This window comes from Gymnoscopelus microlampas (assembly GCF_963454915.1).
Source record: "Gymnoscopelus microlampas genome assembly, chromosome: 9".
Taxonomy (NCBI): Eukaryota; Metazoa; Chordata; class Actinopteri; order Myctophiformes; family Myctophidae; genus Gymnoscopelus; species Gymnoscopelus microlampas.
Window position 1 is genome coordinate 27,964,114 of NC_139946.1, and position 20,958 is coordinate 27,985,071.

At 41.9% G+C, this 20,958-nt stretch overlaps 1 protein-coding gene across 1 annotated transcript in view; it reads right to left on the bottom strand.

Moving 5' to 3' along the window:
- The window catches only part of rab6ba (RAB6B, member RAS oncogene family a), an 86,305-nt gene that overhangs the window by 41,654 nt on the left and 23,693 nt on the right, over window positions 1-20,958 (bottom strand). The window contains exon 2 of the mRNA XM_084067090.1: window positions 1,958-2,016. Within this exon, the coding sequence (XP_083923216.1) occupies window positions 1,958-2,016 (59 nt within the window). The remainder of the gene's footprint in view (window positions 1-1,957; window positions 2,017-20,958) is intronic.

A 20,958-nucleotide genomic window follows, 5' to 3' on the forward strand; every position in this document is an offset into this window, starting at 1 on the left:
CAAAATGTTATTGCGCCCCCATCAGACCAACTGGGGTTATATATGTTGTGCAAGTAATGCACACAACTACCATCTCACAGGAATTTGCAAAACCATGGCAGAGGAGGGGCTAACACGAAACAACAGGGTTTCAGCCCTTTGGATTTGAGGCCCTAATAAGTAAATAAATAATCCACTCTAAGTTCATTGTGCACTCTGTGTAACCTTAACCTTTAATGCACTCAGTATAGAGTGTTAAAGTCACGCCTTTCACCAAAACAGGACTGGACCAACAGTAGGTACAAACAATTTGATGTTACAGTGACACAACCTCGCTCTCCAATCGCCTTTCACATATCAGTAAACTGTAAAAAAGTTGTTTTCACTTCTAGTCGAAGAATTGCAATTTTGTTCAATAACAACAGATGCACATAACTGAGGGGGCACTTCATTACTGCCCACCAATGCAAGTGTGAATAATTTTACCAGGCTGATAATTCTCACATGCAGAGACCTGTTTCACCTCATCTGAGATGGCCGTCACAGTCTGTCACAGTCACAGTAAGAGTTCCGGCTAAGAATTGAGAAACCTGTGAACACTCAGGTCTGAAGAATACTTCAGACGAAACATGGCTACTTCTCTTCTTGACCATATCATTGCAGAGTTGATGCCCAATTTAGCCCCCTATCAGTGAGCTACTCAGCCCTGCTTGGGCTAGTTCCATCTGTCCAGTGTCAGGAAGGTGTACAGCAAGAGCATACTCCTCTTCTTCATTGGAAATGAATAACAATGACCTGCCATCACCAGAGATAATTGAACAGGAGCAGACGTCACAGGAAGAATGAAAAGGCCAACCGCCCACACAATCAAGAAGTGTGATGCTCTGATCTAACTGAATGTTCACAAGCTTCTCAATTAGCCTGAACTCTTTACTGTGACTGGGATAGACTGTGACAGGCAGGAAACACTTCTGAGGAGCCTTCACACGGGACAAAATGTGTTTAAAAAGATATTATTATACTGTGTGTGTGTGTGTGTGTGTGTGTGTGTGTGTGTGTGTGTGTGTGTGTGTGTGTGTGTGTGTGTGTGAGTGTGTGAGTGTGAACAATAAAAAAAGGGCTATCCTTTTTGTCGATTTGATTGAATTTATATCCTGCAGTTTGTAAAGGTGTTTCTATAGGCTTTGTGAAAACAAGACATTTCAAATTGCAACCTTTGATTGACTGGCGATAAAAACATAATTCTCGACACATGGCAGTAACCGTCACACTTTGCATATTACAGAGACAATTGAATGACAGCAATATGACAGAAAGATGAAGAAAGGTAGACAATGAATGTGTATGAGAGAAAGAGGCTGAGGACTCTAGGGAGGATGTTCAACTGGTAATCACTTGCTGGCTGCACTACCGTTTCATGCCTCTAGGTCAGGGGTCTTCAACAGGGGGTCCGGGACCCCTAGGGGGGTCCTCAGTGTAACTACAGGGGGGCCACCAAATCTTTCAGGTGTAAAAAGTGTAAAAAAATCGACGTTTTTTACACTAACCACTTGAACCCTATCATCCCTATTCTGAGGGGAACATTAGCCAAAAATAGCAGATCTACAAGCTCACAACGCCTCGCGCTGCGAGGTGTTGTGGGCTTGTAGATCTGCCATTTTCTGCAAAGATGTTTGGTGTAGATTGTAGAAGGAAAAGAAACAAAAGTACCAACTACAGAGCCAACTGTCACGTTTTCGGTCAAGCTCTAGGTAGTAATTTCACTGCATACATCGCTGTTATTATTAGGGAGTTTGCACACTACTGTACTGTAGTGAGTGCACCTTTCTAGTCTGTGTCTTAGATCAATGCACAGCTGCACAGTTCACCATGGGGGATCGGGGGTGAGATGGCGGGTGCAAGGTGAACTTTTGCGATTGATCGAGTGACAGAAAAAAAAACATGTTCGCTGTCAGTGCCGATGGTGGCATCTACCTACCTGATACGTGTTGTCAAAGCTGTCGTACATGAAGCGTGTGATCAGAGATGTCTTCCCAACTGTAAGAGAACACACACACAAAAACAGACAGGAGTTAGACCGTCTTCAGTCATCGCGTGACAAAAGAACCTCAACCGTTTCCGTGCTGAAATACCAACTATATACGCAGTGGAGTAAAGTAATAAGTACCTGTACTCAAGTACTGTGTCTAAAATGTAGATGTACTTTTACTTTAATTGAGTATTTCTCAATACTTAATCTTCTACTCCGCTACAATGATTTGACAGCTTTAGCTACTAGTTACTTGATTTACTGTAGATTATTACTACAAAACATTCATTAACCACTTAATAGCGATCTACAAGCTCACAACACGTTGCAACGCGAGATTTGTGCAAATCTTTGAATATGTTCTTTTAAAGCCAACATCCTTGACATGAAAAAGTTTGAGCACCACTGATATAGCAACATAAGTTTTTCAGAAAACTGTCAGGATTTAGAAGACATTAAATGGGCCTCAGGTATTAATGGGTTAAGGTGGCAATGAGACTGGCGGTGGGAAGAGGTGGTTCCGGTGACGCCCCCGTTGCTGTGTGACTGTGTGACTGCCACCCAGGGAGCTCATTACTGGCTATGAGGGCGACCAGAAGGTCATGGATGACATCAGGCCTTGTTGTAATTACAATGCTACGTGTGGCTGCTGGCATTAACACTATTCCCAAAACATTTATGTGAAATTTCCCATTTAATGTCATTACAAGGGGAGGGGGGGGGGGGGGCAGACAGACAGAGAAGGAAAGAGAGACAGACAGACAGACAGACAGACAGACAGACAGACAGACAGACAGACAGACAGACAGACAGACAGACAGACAGACAGAAGGAAAGAGAGACAGACAGACAAAAGGAAAGAGACAGACAGACAGACAGACAGACAGACAGACAGAGAGATAGCCAGAGAGAGAGAGAGAGAGAGAGGGGGGGGGGGGGGGGGAGAGATAGAGGGAGGCAGACAGACAGACAGACAGACAGACAGACAGACAGACAGACAGACAGACAGACAGACAGACAGAGAGAAAGGGAGAGAGGGGATGCATAGAAATAGTAAATGATGTGGTTCTGTGAAGCCAAAGGGAACACTCAAGAGAATCCTTTCATTGCATAGTTATCTTAGTTATAAAGAGGAATCTCCGTAGTTGCCATTCATTTCCATGCACTTTCACACGGCTATCGGGTTACATTAAGTGGGGAAGTAGGAACCATTGGGCTACAGACATATCAAGTACAGAATACCAAATGAAACCAGGACCCATAGGCCTATAGATTTGATAGCCTTCCAGCAAAAAAAAAAACATCTTCATTGTGTATCTGTTGTACAATGAAGAAAATAACATTGAAATGCTAATTTCCCCAAAGACACAAAATTGTCATATGTCATAGTGTAGAACTGATGTGGTTCATAAAGCATTGTATTAAGGCCCTAACAAAACAAGAGATTGTGTTTTCAGCAGTTAATGGTCGGTAAGTGAAGCATTTTCTCAACTAAATTACACACACAGAATCTTCATTATTATTATGATCTGTAATCATTATAAGTTCTAAACTGGCCCCCTTCATTTCAGATTTGTCCCACAATGACTGCATCATGTTATGGAGAGGAGGGCAATGTATCGACACGGTGGAACTGGCCAAGTCACTGATGGATGGCATATGGACGCGCGTTGCTTCCTCATTTCTTCCCAGGGCTTTCATTAGCGAGGGCGACGGCAGCACAACATTCATACCAGCACCAGGAGCAGCAGGAGAAAGGAAATCAATCACATCCTCTCTGTTTACCAGCACTGCAGACTGCTGTCCGAGAAGCCATATCTCATACCCCGCTCTAAACTCTACTGGAACAGCTCCAAAGGGCCGTGGTTATGGCCAATTAGGATAACACTGGCCAGACATTTAAAGACCCTATAGAGCTAGTGGCTACTATATAATATACCGCTATTTACACTTGATTCCTGGGTCACTCTTAAGTAGAGCCCGAACTGATATATCAGTTTGGCCGATATATTGGCCATTATTTTACTTCTTTTGACGACATTCATATCGGCAATTATGCAATCAAAGTGTCTTAATTTTTCACCGTAACAATTTTTTTCTCCCAACGGGTTTGACACATTGTGAGCTTGTAGATCTACTATATCTGAACATTTCTGAATAAGTGGTTAAATAAAATGTTCAGTTTATGTGTGTATTGCATTTGCTTGTTCATTCTATAGAATGCAATTTAATATAGACAGTAAACTGATAGTTTATTTGTATTTATTTGCTTAAAAGTTGAATGTTCTCTGATAGAAACTCAATCAAATCTAAGTTTTTCTTCATGTCCAGATTTTGGCCTTTTTTAAAAACCATTAAAACCCTGTCATTTTAGATTTTTGCGTTGGCTGCTGAAAAATAGCAGATCTACAAGCTCACAGCGTGTCACTTTGTGCTGCGCTGCGAGCTTGTACATCTGCTATTTTTGAAAAGAATATTAAAATCTTGAAAAGTGTGAGAACTAGCGTTTTCTAGAATCGGCCTCAGGTCTTAATGGGCTACAAAACAATATTGGTCAAAACATCTGTAATTGGTGGTCTAGGTCAGGACTCTCCAAAGTCTGGATCAGCCTCAAGAGTCTGGAATCGGTCGGGCTGTACTCGATATCCCAGCGCCTAACGGCCATGCCCAGTTATTTCAATAAATGTTCATGAACCTTAAAACCGTTGCTGATGCAATGAAAATGTAACTGGGCGCTCAATCTAAATATTTGGGCAATGACATTTACACAATATAAACTGTCTTTAATTTAGTGCTTACCCACTGGCCAACCAGAGTTAATTATACTATCTGTTCAAATGAAGCTTCTTATCAGACTAATTATGCACATCAGTGCCCTTAGGTTTCCTTATCTGTGAGGCAGCAACAGATCTATAGCCTGCTGATTATGCTAATTATGTCACAGTAATTTATCAATATACCATCTCTATCTTATCTACTGTAGCTCAAGGAGTGTCCTATTTCATACCAATGTATTTTAAACCATTTCCTTCTTTCTATTTTAGGAGAATTCCACCATCGATATTCAACCTGTACATTTGCAAACTTCAGTATGTGTTCTATGTTCGCTGACATTAATTCAGTACAATAAACAACACCCTCTGACAAAACAAACGCAAAGCTAAGCTACAGTAAATGCAATGCAAGGTGACAGTAACGATGACAACACTGTTGCATTTCTTTCCTCAGACATTGCCTGCATGCCATTGTGCAGAACACCAGCATTGTCTGTTCCTTAATATCTCCCTCACTGTTTGAATACCATCCAGCCTGCAGCCTAATGCTGAGGGAAAAGGCAGGGCTGGAGAAGGAGACGGCTTTGACCATACAAGTGCTATTAAATCACGAGAGCTTCTCTTTCTCCAGTCCAGTGGTTAACAACATTAGAGGAGGAGGCCATTCAGGTGGCTAAGAGAGGACATTAAGAGGGAGAAGAGTGCCATAGCCTACATCCTCATCATTGCTGACTCATCCCCCCCCACACCACACCACCCTCGATCGCTAAGCAACCCTAGACAGGGCTCCGCTTGCCTCTCTCAAGCTTGTTTGAAAGCCTGACAAAGACAGACAGAAAGCAGCCCTTTTCCTCTCTGCGTCTAATAGGAGCAACAGGAGTCACCTTAACGAGCAGGAGGTATTCCTGATTGGACGTCCAAACTCCTGACCCGAGAGAGAGGAAAGGTGTCTCAGGGCAGGCTTTGTCTGAGGGAACACACACAAAGCAATGACACGATGGATAATGAGGTATGAGACTATCCTCTGTCAATTGGAAGCAGTGAAACAAAACATATCCGGCTCTGACCCACCTTCCCATCAGAGGCTACCGGGGACGTTGCTATTATGTGGCCGACACGCTTCAACTGGTCAGCTACTGCTATGGTTTATAGTTCAACGGTAAAATGACAATACCATTTAGTTACATGACAATTATCAAGACAGATTTCTGGAGGGTTTAAGAAACACGAGACAGACCTGACATGAATATATCCCATAATAAACTCCTCATTTCCAGAGATCCCCCACCCACAAGGTATCTACCAACTATTTCATTGGGAAACACACAATTATTCTTTAGACAGGAGAAACAAACACACAGAGGAGGAGACAAGCGACAACCTCTCTTTGTATTTGTTCGATAATGGAAACGCGTTGTCACACCGAGAATGTGGCGTGGAATTTACAGCGTTCTGCTTTATTGGATCGGTAAGCTCCCGCCCGATCTTCAGCTTTATTAACCTACATTTCAAGAAGGAAGATAATCTTCACCTACACAAAGTTCAACTGTAATTGAAATCCAATTGGCTGCGATGCAATAACAGTCGAGGTAAACCTGCATAAATCAAAAGGAGTGACAGGTGCTATATTAGTCAAACTTCAACCCCTCCTCTCTCTTTTGAGAGTGAATAAAGAATCAGTGCTTTATGTTGGATACAAGTCATTGGATTCTGGTTGAATCCAGTGACATTCATTACAATAAATCTCTAAGAAAATACCAGCACTCACGGAACTGTCCTTTAAGGCACTTTTATTTAAATATATAAATTGGCATGGTACGCTGCAGAGTAGACAGCGTACCATGCCAATTTATATATTTAAAAGCGCCTTAAAAGGACAGTTCCGTGAGTGCTGGTATTCTCTTATAGAGATTTATTGTAAAGTAACCTTTCCAGATGTGCACCCGAACCACTGAACCACTGTTGTCACCAACCAGTGGATGTGGCGTCTGGACACTTATGTGGGTTGTGAGATATTCTGACAGAGATGAACCTCAACTGAAATAGGTGAATAGCTTGCTATTTGATACATCACATATGTTCCTGAAGAAGGAATACTGCATCAAACAACAACTGTGATGTTGTACTGTAGCACGGCCTGGTTTAACAGCCTATCAATGGTATATAAGAACAAACTGTATAGCCAAATTAAGATCTGCGCTAAAATAGTTGGTAGGCCAGTCGAGGCTGTGTTACGTTCCTTTAAAGAGGCCCAGATCAATAGTATGCTTAGACTGGCAAAGAGCATCTCCTCTGACCCCTTACATGTTTTAAATGATGAATATCAACTGATGCCCTCCGGGAGGCGGTTTAGAGTCCCTAAATATAAGAAAAACAGGCTAAAGAACTCTTTTGTACATCAGTCTGTTCTGCTTTTAAACCAAAGACGGTAAACCAAGAGGATTTGTTCTACTGTTCTTGTTTCTGTCTGCTTCTGTGATGTATGTCCTGTAATGTACTTTGTGTAATGTTTTGTGTATGTCCTGCCTGTATCTTGAACGGTGACGTCATGGACACAAAGCAAATTTCGGTGAAAGCTGACAATAAAGTTGTATCGTATCGTAACAAAATCTACTGCGTCTGCATGTTCACTGGTTTGTGTCCCTGAATGGGTTGTACAAAAACGAATACAGAAGATCAGCATGTACAGTATTTTGTGCACTCTCGTAGTCTCTATACACCAACGAGATCTGTGCAAAATGGTCTCATCTTGACATCTGGGTTGATCAATAAAAAAAGAAAGAATTTCCTTCAGGACCTGGCATCTATCGATTAGATATAAACGTTAATTAATGTGAAGGGGCCTATATTGTTCTGTCAGGGACACAGAACATATAACGAGGCCCTGTGGAGCAGAATGACATGCCCGCAAAGACAAATAATACTCATGTTCACCACAGAGGCAAAATGTCTAATAAACAGAAGAGGATCAGAAAATATGTATTGCAAGTTTGCCAGAGCATTTGCAAACACATTTTGTTTGCACTGCTCTGCCAAGAAGCTCACCATCCAAACTAAAGCTTGAGTTATACTTAGTTGTGCAACAGTCTTGCGCCCTGAAAATAGCCAATCTACAAGCTCACAATGCGTCGCATCGGGACGTGTTGTGAGCTTACAGATTGGCGATTTTAGGTGCGTGACAAAGTATAAATCAACTGTAACTTGCAGTTGTGATAAGGGACAAATGCTGTTTCTCCAAAATTTTGAGTGGGATTTTTTTTAGAGCAATACACATCAATGCACTACATTCATTCTATTTTTATACAGTAAGAGATTTACTAAAACATAATTGATAAAACACAGACATACTCTGAGGGCAGACAGTGTTCTTTGGGAACCAACTCATCAAAGCCTTGATCTGCTTAAAGCCTAATAAACAAGACTACAATCTGCATAATGAGGCTTCTCCTTTGCTACCTTTAATTAGCGTGTGTCTCTGGTTTGTGTTCATATGGGAGGTTTGTTGTTACTATTGATTATCACTGTAACTCATTTTTATGGCACGGCTCTGTAATAGATAGTGCACGCTACGAGTGGGCTAGGGAAGTACCTCCACTTATTATTTGTTTCACATCAGTTTTATATTTTTCGTAAACATTTGACTTTAATTTTCTAATAATGAAAGTGAAGGGGCTCGGATCGGGCTGAAACCTTGCCCAAATTTGGAGTCCCAGGTATGTCATACAGTAGTTGATTGACATCACAGACTGGCCACAAGAAGTCCAAGTTCGACATGGGAGCCATGCCTTTTAAAGATCCCATCTTGTTTGCATTAAAATCCAGAGGAATGGATAAAATGCTTGCCTTCCTGCTTTTTGAGTCCTGTCAAGCAGACAGATAGCGGCCTGCTTTATGTTTTTAATGAATATGGTCCTTGGCAAAAGTACTGCTTCCTTTATCTATCTGCAGTCAGATTTAGTCAACAGAGCTTTAATACTTGGAATGAACCTTCATACAGTACAGTACTGTATGTGAACACGTGAATACTGATTAGGGCTGGTAACTTTCCTCAGAAATGATATTCGAATATTGGTCTTAAAATTTGGCAGATATTCGAATATATTCGAATATTATTATTATTATTATCATTATTATTTTTTTATGTTTATTTGACAGGGACAATACAAAAAAACAATGTATCAAGTGCTTAGATCCACTAATACATTGTTTTTAGCGGTGCCAACCGCTCTATACGTGGCTTTGACTCGGTGTCTGTGTGTCTGTCTGTGTGTCCGTGTGTCCGTGTGTATGAGCCTGGGATGAGCACGGCAAAGAAGCAACACATACAAACACACGCACACACACACACACACACACACACACACACACACACACACACACACACACACACACGGACTTGGAGATTGCCTATGCCATCTCTCCTCTCATTTGCCACACGTGCCACCGGTTATCAAAGAGGGGTCCAGGGACCCCCAGAGACTGTCTGTGTGTCTGTCTGTGTGTCCGTGTGTCCGTGTGTATGAGCCTGGGATGAGCACGGCAAAGAAGCAACACATACAAACACACGCGCACACACACACACACACACACGGACTTGGAGATTGCCTATGCCGTCTCTCCTCTCATTTGCCACACGTGCCACCGGTTATCAAAGAGGGGTCCAGGGACCCCCAGAGACGTCCGCCCGTATGAGCACGGGATGAGCACGGGATTTTAAACAGCTATAACTCCAGTTTGCAGCATGCCACCAAGTCCAAATTTGGTATGTGGACTTAGACCACCAATACGGGCCGAGCATTAATTGCTCAGGCCCCGCCCCCTCTGTCTTCCCATTGGCTGGCCTTTAAACAGCCATAACTCAAGTTCGCAGCATGCTACGGAGTCCAAATTTTGGACATGGACTAAAACCACCAATAGGGACAAACTGTCATTACTTAAGCCCCGCCCCCTCTGTCTGCCCATTGGCTGGGCTTTAAACAGCCATTATTCCAGTTTGCAGCATGCTACCAAGTCCAAATTTGGTAAGTGGACTCAGACCACCAATAGGGACGAACTGAAATGAGTTAAGCCCCGCCCCAAAGGCACCGCTTCCTTCACACAGGGTGTGATTTTTTGTATTGTTCCTGTCAAATAAACATGAAAAAATATTAATTTACCAGCCCTAATACTGATATACATACATATTAGCATTAAGATGAACTCCACAGCTGATGTGATATAACCAGCATGTTCTACTTAATATATGATGATTATTGTTATTAAGGTGTGTAAGAACTGCAGGGCTTCCATTATGCTTCTGTATGACAGTGCTGTCCATGTCCATAATTGTCAAACGACCAGTAATTCTCAATAACAATCATCTTTCATTAGAGTTAATGTGTTATTCACCAACGCAATTTTCTATTCCCAGTCCTCCAATGTAAACTGTTTCAAAAGCAGAAAGAGCAAACTGACTAATTTGTTGGCATTTAATTGTTGAACAAAGCCGTTTTCCAGTTGGACTCGTATGTACACAATACAGCACAGGCAACACTACTGATCTTAATAAGCAATAGCACAGATAGGGGATTCCTGTCTGGGGGGGTGTTCCCAATTACTGACAGTGAGTTAATTAAGTATAAGCCTATCCATGGTGCTTCAAAGACTTGGTGGCAGGGGTTATACCATCATGAGGCCCAATTAACAGATGGAAGTGAATACCAGCTGTTGCAGCTGCACTTTAACCACTTAATACCCAATATACTTCATATATATATATACTGACCAGGGTCCCCCAGTGGTCTATTCTTGGTCCCCATCTTTTGTCCCTCTAGTCTACACCAAATCTCTTTGGCAAGAATAGCCGATAGGTCTGTCTTTTTTTCAGTAGTGATTAGTAGGAGGAGTTGGCAGCAGATATGTTTACTTATACTGAATGTTGGTAATAAACTATTAACAAATACTTATGGTCTTGGAAAAGGACAAATTGCAGGTCGAAAGAGTCCTTGGCACTGAGCTCTGCTTTCCAATATCAAATTGACATTACACCTGGGAAAAACCACTATCCATAATCCCAGGTCACTTCATTAGTCTAGTATGGCTCAGGGTGGAAAAAAAGGAGTTTCCCCAGCTCTCAATGTGTCTGGTTTTCAAGATACTCAAAGGAGCAGTTCCAAAGTATTTGGCAAACTACTTCTCCAGAGTAGGGAATGCTCATAGGCTCCGCCAAAGGGAGTCCCCCCCCCAAAAAAAGAAAGTCGCTCAAGGGTAAGAATGCATTCTACTACACAGACATAACACAGTGGAATGCTCTCCCAACAGCCCTGAAAGTTCTACATTCCCCATTAAAGTTTAAAGCTGACCTAGAATCATGGCTCCACCTAAATTCTAACAGTCTTAGCTAAATTCGTTCCCCGACTGGCTTGCCCAAAGGGTAGAAACCGATTCACTCGTTCGGTGAGCTTTGCTATGTCTCTTGTGAGGGGTATCCTCCGCGTGTCACATCCCTGGACCCCCAAAAACCTTCTAGGTTATTATCATGAATTGCTTAAAACTGTATTAAGAAACAACTGTATGTCTGTTGCACAGTTGTTCTGTCCAGTTTGTTTTGAGTGTTGAATGTTTAATGTACCACAATGGAAACAAGCCTTTTGCTTTTTTTTATCTCATCCATTTGGCGTATTTTTAACCCATTGTACAGCTGTACAAAAAAAAAAATCAAAAGCCAAAACCACTGCACTACTACAGATCATTTCAGAGCCAACAATGACACTATTTCAATTGTATCTACCTGTTAGATCAACCGAACATAGATTTGTGCAGACAAACATCTAATGGTTAAGTGCAGCAAGTGAATTCTAATATGGTTGTTAAAAGCATCATTGGCAATAGCTCCACATTCTTGCATTGCATTTTGAATTTGGTTATACAAACCTATGTGGTCCTTTTGGCTTAGGAGTTATTTATTACGATTAAATGCCATAAACTAGATGGGAGCCATAAATGAGGATAACCCATTAGAGGATAATGATGTAGAGCGTGAAAGAGCTGTGTGTGACTACGATAGCTCAGGAAGCTATTATAATAGATTCTGTATATTAAACATGTTTACGAAACCTTTTCAGATTCACACCTCCATTTGAGGAGCAAATTAACTTGGGAAGGACCCCTGAACTCAATCCCATTTGCTGAGGAAAATTGTCATGCATCTCAATCACGTCTCCCCTCTAAGCCCCGTTTGAGTAAACAGAATTAATTCTAAACGATACGTCATGCGGCTCTGTTCCTTTTCGTCTGGCTATAATTAAATGTCCCATCGCCAAATCCATCCCCCTCATCCTCGTAATAAATTAACTTCATTTCAGTGACTGATCTGTTCAACAGGACTATTTTTCTTTGCACCTGGCCTGGCACCTTGGATGTACTGTACATAGGACCACTATGGAAACAAGTCTGCAGGACTTTATTTTGTGTTGTCCTTAATGTCCAAGGCCTCGTACACATAGTTAAAACACTCGACGCATGCTTTACGCATGCTTCATGGGGGGGTGAAGCCGTTTCAATTAATTCCCTATGGAAGTCACATGGTGTTGATGCACTGACTTGTCGCAGGGGTGGAGGGGTGAAGCCCTGAGGAATGCGTAAAGCATGCGTCGCATGTTTTAACTGTGTGTACGAGGCCTAACTGTACCACGTGCTGTTTACATTTCTGATTAATAAAGTATTCAATCAATACAAAAAAAATGTCACAGAAATTATTGTCTGGTATCAATTACTGACAGTTTAGAGTCTAAACTGTCTGCAATGGATATCAGACAATAATGTTTAAAGTGCTAGTCCTGGATATCAGCCAATAATGTTTAAAATGCTAGTCCTCCTGGCATCGTGTAGAAGTGTCCTTGAGCAAGACACTTACCCCTAATTGCCCCGAGGAGGAGCAGGTTGATGCTTTGCATGTCTCCTTCCACCGTTGTTGGGTGTGTGTGAATGGGTAAATGTATTTCACATTGTAAAGCTTTGGATAAAAGGCAACTTAAGCATAATGGAAGTCCTGCAGTTCTTCTGCACCTTAATAACAATAGTCATCATATATTAAGTAGAACATGCTGCTTATATCACATCAGCTGTGGAGTTCATCTTAATGCTAATATGTATGTATATCAGTACACAGTGAGTAGTAGTGTTCACATACTGTACTGTATGATGGTTCATTCCCAGTATTAAAGCTCTGTCCACTAAATCTGACTGCAGATAGATAAAGGAAATGCTGACCATTGAATTAAACAATCACACAAACACAAACAATTTCAATCACATACACTCCAAACATTTCTCTATGTAGGCCTAAAGTGTATGTCATATTTTTAAAGGTTTTTTACCATGTTATAATAAAAAAAGAATATGATACGAACTGATATGAGGTTAAAATGTTTGTGTGTGTGTGTGTGTGTGTGTGTGTGTGTGTGTGTGTGTGTGTGTGTGTGTGTGTGTGTGTGTGTGTGTGTGTGTGTGTGTGTCACAGGATGCATTGAAGATTCTGACTTTCAAATGTAAATTTTTTGTTTTGATTGTATTGCTGTATTGTTGTATTGTGCTTTTTGCTTTGGCAATGTAAACGTATGTTTTCTCATGCCAATAAAGCCCTTTGAATTGAATTGAATTGAAAATGATATCATGATATCAATAATTGCTGATATATCAGCATGGCCCGATTCACTTTCATCTTCATGGGCAGGATTTATTTTTTGTTTTTTTGAAAGCTGAGTAAGTCCTACTAGTCAGGGGGTATGGGAAGTGGGAACTGTTGGCCAACTCTAGGGTGTGTGTGGATTTGTCCATCCAGCCAGGAAGGGAAGTGCTGAGCCGCCAAGGAAAGCCACTGCCGAGTGATCAGCTGGGGGCAGACGTCACACTCTGTCGTTAATGGCACGGCAGCCAATCAGAGAAGGCTGGTGCATCCTGGGCCAAACACCCACTCTCAAGGCGACTGATAAAAATAAACAGTGTATTGCCTTCCCATGTGCCTTTGCACGGCACAGGGATCTGAACCTTGGCAAACTGCACATTGTAGAGCGCTCGTGGCATCTAATATTTAACGAAATATAGAAGGAAAGAATCCTAAGTGGATATTTATGACTGCTCCCTCTTAGTCTTAACACATGGGCATGTCATAATATAGGTGAATGTCAAAAATAAAAAATTGCGACACGTTGTGAGCTTGTAGGTGTGGAGGGAAAATGGAGGGGATCATCAAGAATAGACACCTGGGGGGCCCTGGTCAACAAAGTATATAGCCTAGGGTTGTTTAAGTGGTTAAGGAGGCAGAACACAGAGTTGGTGGGAGAAAGACACAGGTGGGAGTGAATGAGACTGACTCAGGATGTGAGGATGTAGTTACCGTATTCATAGTCGCACCAGGCACACACGCTATCCTAACAGGAAAATGCCAAGCAGCAGATGTCCTCATAAAGTATTACCTTCAATCTAGATTAATTCATTATGCAGCAACAACGGAAACAACAACAGAGAAGACTGCAAAGGAAATGCCTCTGATAGAGCTGCAGGATCTATAATGAAGCAGTCAAGTGATCTCGACTCGAGTGTCGCTCTTACCTTCACGCATGATTTACAATTACCACTCCCTGCAGGTTCAACGTCCTGGGCGTCAATGGGAGAAAGATTTTAGTAAAATACTGTCCGATTCAGGCTGCTAGACCACAGTCCTCAGGGATAGACGCATCAGCTGCACCTGAGCCCATTTCCCTAAATATCATCAACACACAAACTACAGTATCTTGACTTTCCTCACTACAACAAAACACAAGTCTCTCAGCTCTAGTATAGTAGTGACTATACATTCCCTTTCTCGCAGAGAGAACAGCAACCTTGGGGGTTTGGCCTATACCTCAAAGTGTTTCAGATTTGGGTCTTTTCATGCAGTAAAAAAAAAAGAAAGAAAGAAAAGCACTGCTGCTGATTTTTCTTTTTGCTGATCCTCAAAAGGTAGCTATGCACGCAGAGCGAGCATCTGCTGTGCAGGCACGATGAAAATACCTGTTCTACTTTCTATAGGCCATAACCTGACACTTTCTCAAAAGGAGGCAAGGATTTAAAAAATGATTCAGATAATGTGAAAAATTACTACTGTCAATGATAATACTAAAAACATTTAATTGTCCATTTCTATACCAATCTTACTATTTGGCATAACAATCAATGCCCATCATTAATACCTCATCATACTGGCACAGATTTCCTTTTTTTTTTATCCCACGATTTTGTAACCCTTTATTTTTTCACCCGGTACCAATTGATGCGCCATGACGCTCATGGGTGGCAAACCTCACACCGGAAGTGAATGGAGCCGGCTGGACAGCTTGTGAATAGGGTTGTCCGATATTGGCTTTTTTACCGATAACCGATATACCGATATTGTCCAACTCTTAATTACCGATACCGATATCAACCGATACCGATATATGCGGGGATTATTGTGATTAGGGTAAGCTCAAATTTCATATCACACACACCATATACAGTAAGAACTCCTGTAACTTATTTATAAAGCAAAAAAAAAAAAAAAAAAAAAAAATTTTTTTTTTTTTTCAAAAACCGATACCGATATTTTCCCGATATCAATTTTTATGCTAATATCGGCCGATAATATCGGGAGGCCGATAAAATCGGACATCCCTACTTGTGAACAAACATTATTTTTGAACGATTGCGTCCTTTGTCATATAATCAGTTCAGGAATATAAAAGACATGAGATATGGTTGCCAAACAGGAAATGGTGGATAGTCTCTCGATACTTGGCACATTCAGAAATGTCCTTTGTGCTCTTTAGATATCGCAATAAAATTATACAGTGTACACATCGAAAAGCAACACAGCAGAAAACAATGTGTGATATGTCTTCTTTTATTTTCCTGAGCAGAGTATTTTATAAAGGTTTCAATTGTTCAGAAATTGTGTTTGTTCATAAGCTGTCCAGCCGGCTCTCAGACTCCAATGTTATTTCACCAAACTTCTGGTGTGAGTTCACCACCCAGTGCGACGAATCTGCCGGCTGGAAAGGTGTCCCTTTCTTAAATAAGCTTCCTTGAGACAAGCCAGGAAGTGACGGGTAGGATTAGCACACCTGGTTCCACAAACTGATGAATCAAGGTGGAGCACAGAGAGCTACAAACACAAGAATATTTAACTTTATTTTTATAGTGGAAAGTCAATGGCAGTCAGATAGGCCAAATTATGAGTCATACGTCATAGATACATCATAGAAGTTTAAGAAAGTAGGTAGCTGATATATTGCACTTTTACCTTAGCGCTAGGTATACTCTTGATTGCTTGTTTTTGCAGGAAATGCACTTAAGACTTCTGGTGATTAGTAGTTTTGTTCCCTACCTATGTTGAATGCACTTATTGTAAGTCGCTTTGGATAAAAGCGTCTGCTAAATGACTGTAATGTAATGTAATGTAATAGAAGTGGGGAAGCATAATTTTATTGCACCACATATCTGGAACAAACAACATATCTGGAACCAGAAAACTGCAGGTCTGCTGCCACTCTTATTTATTTTAAATCCCAACTAAAGACCTTTCTGTTTGCAGCTGCCTTTGATTGAGTTTTTTTTTCTTTTTTTCTTTTTCTTACTCTTCTGCACTGTAACTGTATGTTATTTTTTACTTCTCGTTTTATGCATCCTAATATCATTTTATAATTGTGTTTCCTTTGCTTGATGTTTTGTGTAAAGCAAATTGAATTGCCTGTTGTTGAATTGTGCTATACAAATAAAATGGCCTTGCCTTGCCTAGATGACTGACATCATGGACTGGCCGCATGAAGTCCGACTCCCACATCGAGACATCATGCCGTTATTTGACCCGGTCTTGTTGTTTTGAATTCTTTTTATCACTTTGATGTTTGAAGATCTAGCAATGGCCTCCTTTTTAGATAAAGTCTGATATTCAAATTCCAAGAAAATGTACACACTGATGACTGATGCTCATTTACGTGAAGAGAGAGAGAGAGACAACATCTCAATCTAATAAGGAATGCATTTCTATTGAGTGCTGCAGCACTGATCACATTTGTGTGTGTGTGCGTGTGTGTGTGTGTGTGTGTGTGTGTGTGTGTGTGTGTGTGTGTGTGTGTGCGTGTGCGTGTGCATGTGCGCGTGTGCGTGTGTGTGTGTGTGTGTGTTAGACATATACTGTAGACCCCCCATGTGGAGAAGATGCAATACGAATTTAAACCCGTATACATCCATTTACCACTACCTCTGAATAATGAATGAACTGTGCATTCCAACTCAAAGCTTGAACCTCCCTAGCATAAATAGCACGCGGCCGCCATTTCTTCAGCTCTTACACGGTCTAATGAGGCATTTGACATTTAAAATAAGAACAGACAAACAGTTGCATTCAATGACACAAACAGCAGAGTATATATGACACCAGTTTTGAGATGCCTCCTGTGGTGCTTGCGATTGCCTTGGGAGAGGAGATAGAAGTCATATGTCTGCCGTTTGAGGCCAGAGGGCTTGACAGAGGCCAGCTTGACGTTTTCATGTTTAAATTAGTTTAAGCTGCCGTAAGGCAACAGGGGCTATTGGGAAAGCTGCAGAAATAAAAGCAGTGTCTTCCAAGGAAAAGAACATGACCACCGATGTTATTAGACGTGAGCATGTCCTGAGTTGTGAAGATATTACCACGTAGAGATGGGAGGACAAATATGAATACAACATGATGAATAAGATGGTTCAATAATAGCCACTAATATTAGTTAAAATTACATAAAATGTTGGACACAGATTACAACTAAAAAAGTGTGCTCTTCGGAGCACAGGGCTCCGACAGGCCGGGTTGCCTACCCAGGGCCCGCACACTTTGGAAGCCAATCATATCCAATCGGAATTGAATATGACAAATGTGACGAGATATGTATATATAAGATATGTCTTGATCACAATGACTAGAGAGATAATGTATACTAATTTGCATGAGGTTTGGACAAAATCTGTAGGAGTAATACAAAGAAATGGGTCTCGTGGTGGCACTAACAGGCCGATTTGAAAAACTATTGAGTGGAGATTCTTCCTTGGCCTACTGGGAGTGTTCATGCAAAGTTTCCCGCCAATCGATCCAGCGGTGCTAGTAGCATGTCGTGCACAATGGTAATGTAATATATTTTGATTGTATGACCTACAGTTCAAGAGTTATAGACCAAAATGTGAATCGGCTGTTATAGCGCCACCATGAGGCCAATTTCAGGCATTTCTTCCTTGACCTAGAGGGAATGTGCGTACAAAGTGTCACGGCAATTCGTGGCAATTGGACACTGCGTTCATAATTTGATGCATTTTGTTCAAAACGGGACACTCCTAAAAACTTTGGAAGCCAATCGGACAGCTCCATCTTGATCACATGACTATAGAGATAATGGGGAGTAATATGATTTTTTTTTTTTAAATCGGCCTCCTGGTGGCGCTATAACAGGCCGATTTGAAAGATTTGGGGCAGAGGTTTTTCTTGGCCTCCAGGGAGTGTGCGTGCAAAGTTTCATGCTAATTGGTCCAACTGTGCCGGAGATAAACTGCTCACAGACGGACGGACACAAGGACGGACGGATAGACGGACGGACGGACGGGGGTGAAAATATAGTGTCGGCCACGCCTTCGGCCTGGTGGAGAAAATAAGTTCCATTGAGTGCAACTTGTCAACTCTAGACTCCAAAGCCTAGACACAGATATTGATCTACCACGGTGGAAAAGAAAAACAGAAAAATGAATTCACCGTTGTACTGGCTGACAGATTACTAATTGGCCATGCAAGTTGTTTTCAACACTGACTGTGGGCAAAATGCTAAAATATTCAACTGATCTGAAAGGTTAAATTCCAAGGACATTAATTGACACTTGATTTTTATCTTGTTTTCTCCAATTTCTCAAGGTCGTTCTACAGCTTTCTACAATCAAACATTCACGAGTGGCCATGCAGCAGATATCTATGCCTAAAATATAACACTGTTGATGGGCTGTGGGGCTGTATGAATTCACAAAATGACTAAAACATTTTTAAAAATCGTCATGGCATCAGGCGCAAACAAACCATTCAGCTTCTGCTCCATACAGTACATGGGCACAAAAGGGGGCATGCCCATATACTGTATGGGCATATACTGATGGCATCAGTTAGCTCCATATACAGTATGGGCATAAAGGCACAAGGACTGACAGATACAGAGATCTGGTTGGCTAGAGCCACAGATCCGACCGCTATGTCCATATATGGTCATATGTATATATGGGACCGACCGACTTCAAACTCTGCGCACGCAGTGGCAAAGACTCGAGGGAGTGAGGTGCCTGCCGTCTAATAGTTCGGATATCCAGTTGTCCAGAACCGCCGATCCAACCAATATGCTCATATATGGACATTCCAATATGATGGGCATATACTGATGACATCAGAGATCTCCATATCTATCTATCTTTCCACTCAAACAGAGAGCGTCTCCTTTCAAACCCCAATGGTTCTAATCAGCCCCCCGCCCACAGGAGTGGCCCAATTCTCTCACAACTTGCTACAAAAATCCCTCATGAAAAACGATATAATCTCCTACATTTCATTTTCCACCTTCACATGTGTCTCCTTCTCTAATAATCAAAAAGTGCTATATATTTCATCTCGCAATCTACTTCCGGATGGTTCGTTTTGCACCTTCTCTTGCCACATCGGTCACGGGAAAGAAATAAGCACTGCCGTGGTCTATGGAAACGACGAGCCCAAAAGTGCACCCAAATAAGCCCACAATCGCTTATACAAACAGTCAGACCTGGCAACGCAGCCTACGCCAATCATGCGTGAGAGATCTACAAGCTATGGGGCAGAGACGCCACCGTATCTTAGCAACAACTACAGCGCTCACTCTCATTGGTCGTGTCACGCTAAGAGCAGTCTCCAGACAATGGCATCTCAGAGAGCTTGCTGTAGTGTTTATATATCTATGGCTGTAGCCATCACAGTCTAGCCTGGGTGCCAGCCTGCTTCGCTGCGTTCGGCGGACTTTTTTTCTCTCTCCACAGAGAAAAAAAAACCCGCCGAACGCAGCGAAGCAGGCTGCCACCCAGGCTAATCACAGTCAGTCGCAGCGACGACGGACAGGGCACTGTGATAGCTGCCATGTCGCTAACGTGGTTGTCATGCCTGCAGCGGCTGTGCAATCACTTTGTCAACAATGCACGTTCGTGTGGTGAATGTCAATATTGCTGCTCAGTTAGTCCATTGTAGATGGTGTATGTTTGTGTGTGTCTTCTGGAGAACTATGTAGCTCCACAGCAACTACAGTAACTAACGTAATGGCAGGACCGCCCCGTGCTACGCATGTTAGGCTGCATTATGGTCATGTAGTAAATTCAGATAATTTCGCTCAGATTAGAGCAGTGCTTATCAACCCTTTCAGGCCGCCCCCCCCCCCCCCCAAATAAACGTACTTGATCTGGGGACCCCCCCATTCTGTTTGACTCCGTTCCACAAGTAAATATTGTGAAAATAGCCGATCTACAAGTTCGCAACGCCTCACGTTGAGAGGCTTTGTAAGCTTGTAGATCGGCTATTTTCGACATGATTGCCTCTTTCATAGATTATTTGACAATGTGGCCCATGTTTTTAGAGTATAGTTTGTTGACTACTTTTGTTGCAGAAATGGTCATTTCCTTTACTTTCGTTTTTTAATTGTCTCCGCCAAGCCGAAAGGCATGGCGCAAGACTATGTTTCACCCCCTGTCCGTCCGTCTGTGATAGCTAATCTCTCACATCGTTGACTTGATCGCAGCGAAACTGTGCACACACACTCCCTGGATGCCAATTCAGAACCTCTGCCCTATTTCTTTCACATGGCCCTGTTACAGTGCCACCAGGAGGCCGCTTTTTGCTAAACACATTTTCTCACAGTACTCCTACATATTTTGCCCAAACATCACGCAAATCGGTACACAGTATCTCCACAGTCATTAAAAAAAAGGCTCTTTCAGATTTTTCATATTCCATCCTGATTGGCTAAAATGGCTTCCAAAGTCTGCAGGACTGCTCCGTTTGGACCAAAATGCCTCACATTATGAACACAGCATGCACTTTCCGTGCAACTTTGCACCCACATTCCCACTATGCCGAGGAAGAAATTCCACTTGAGATTT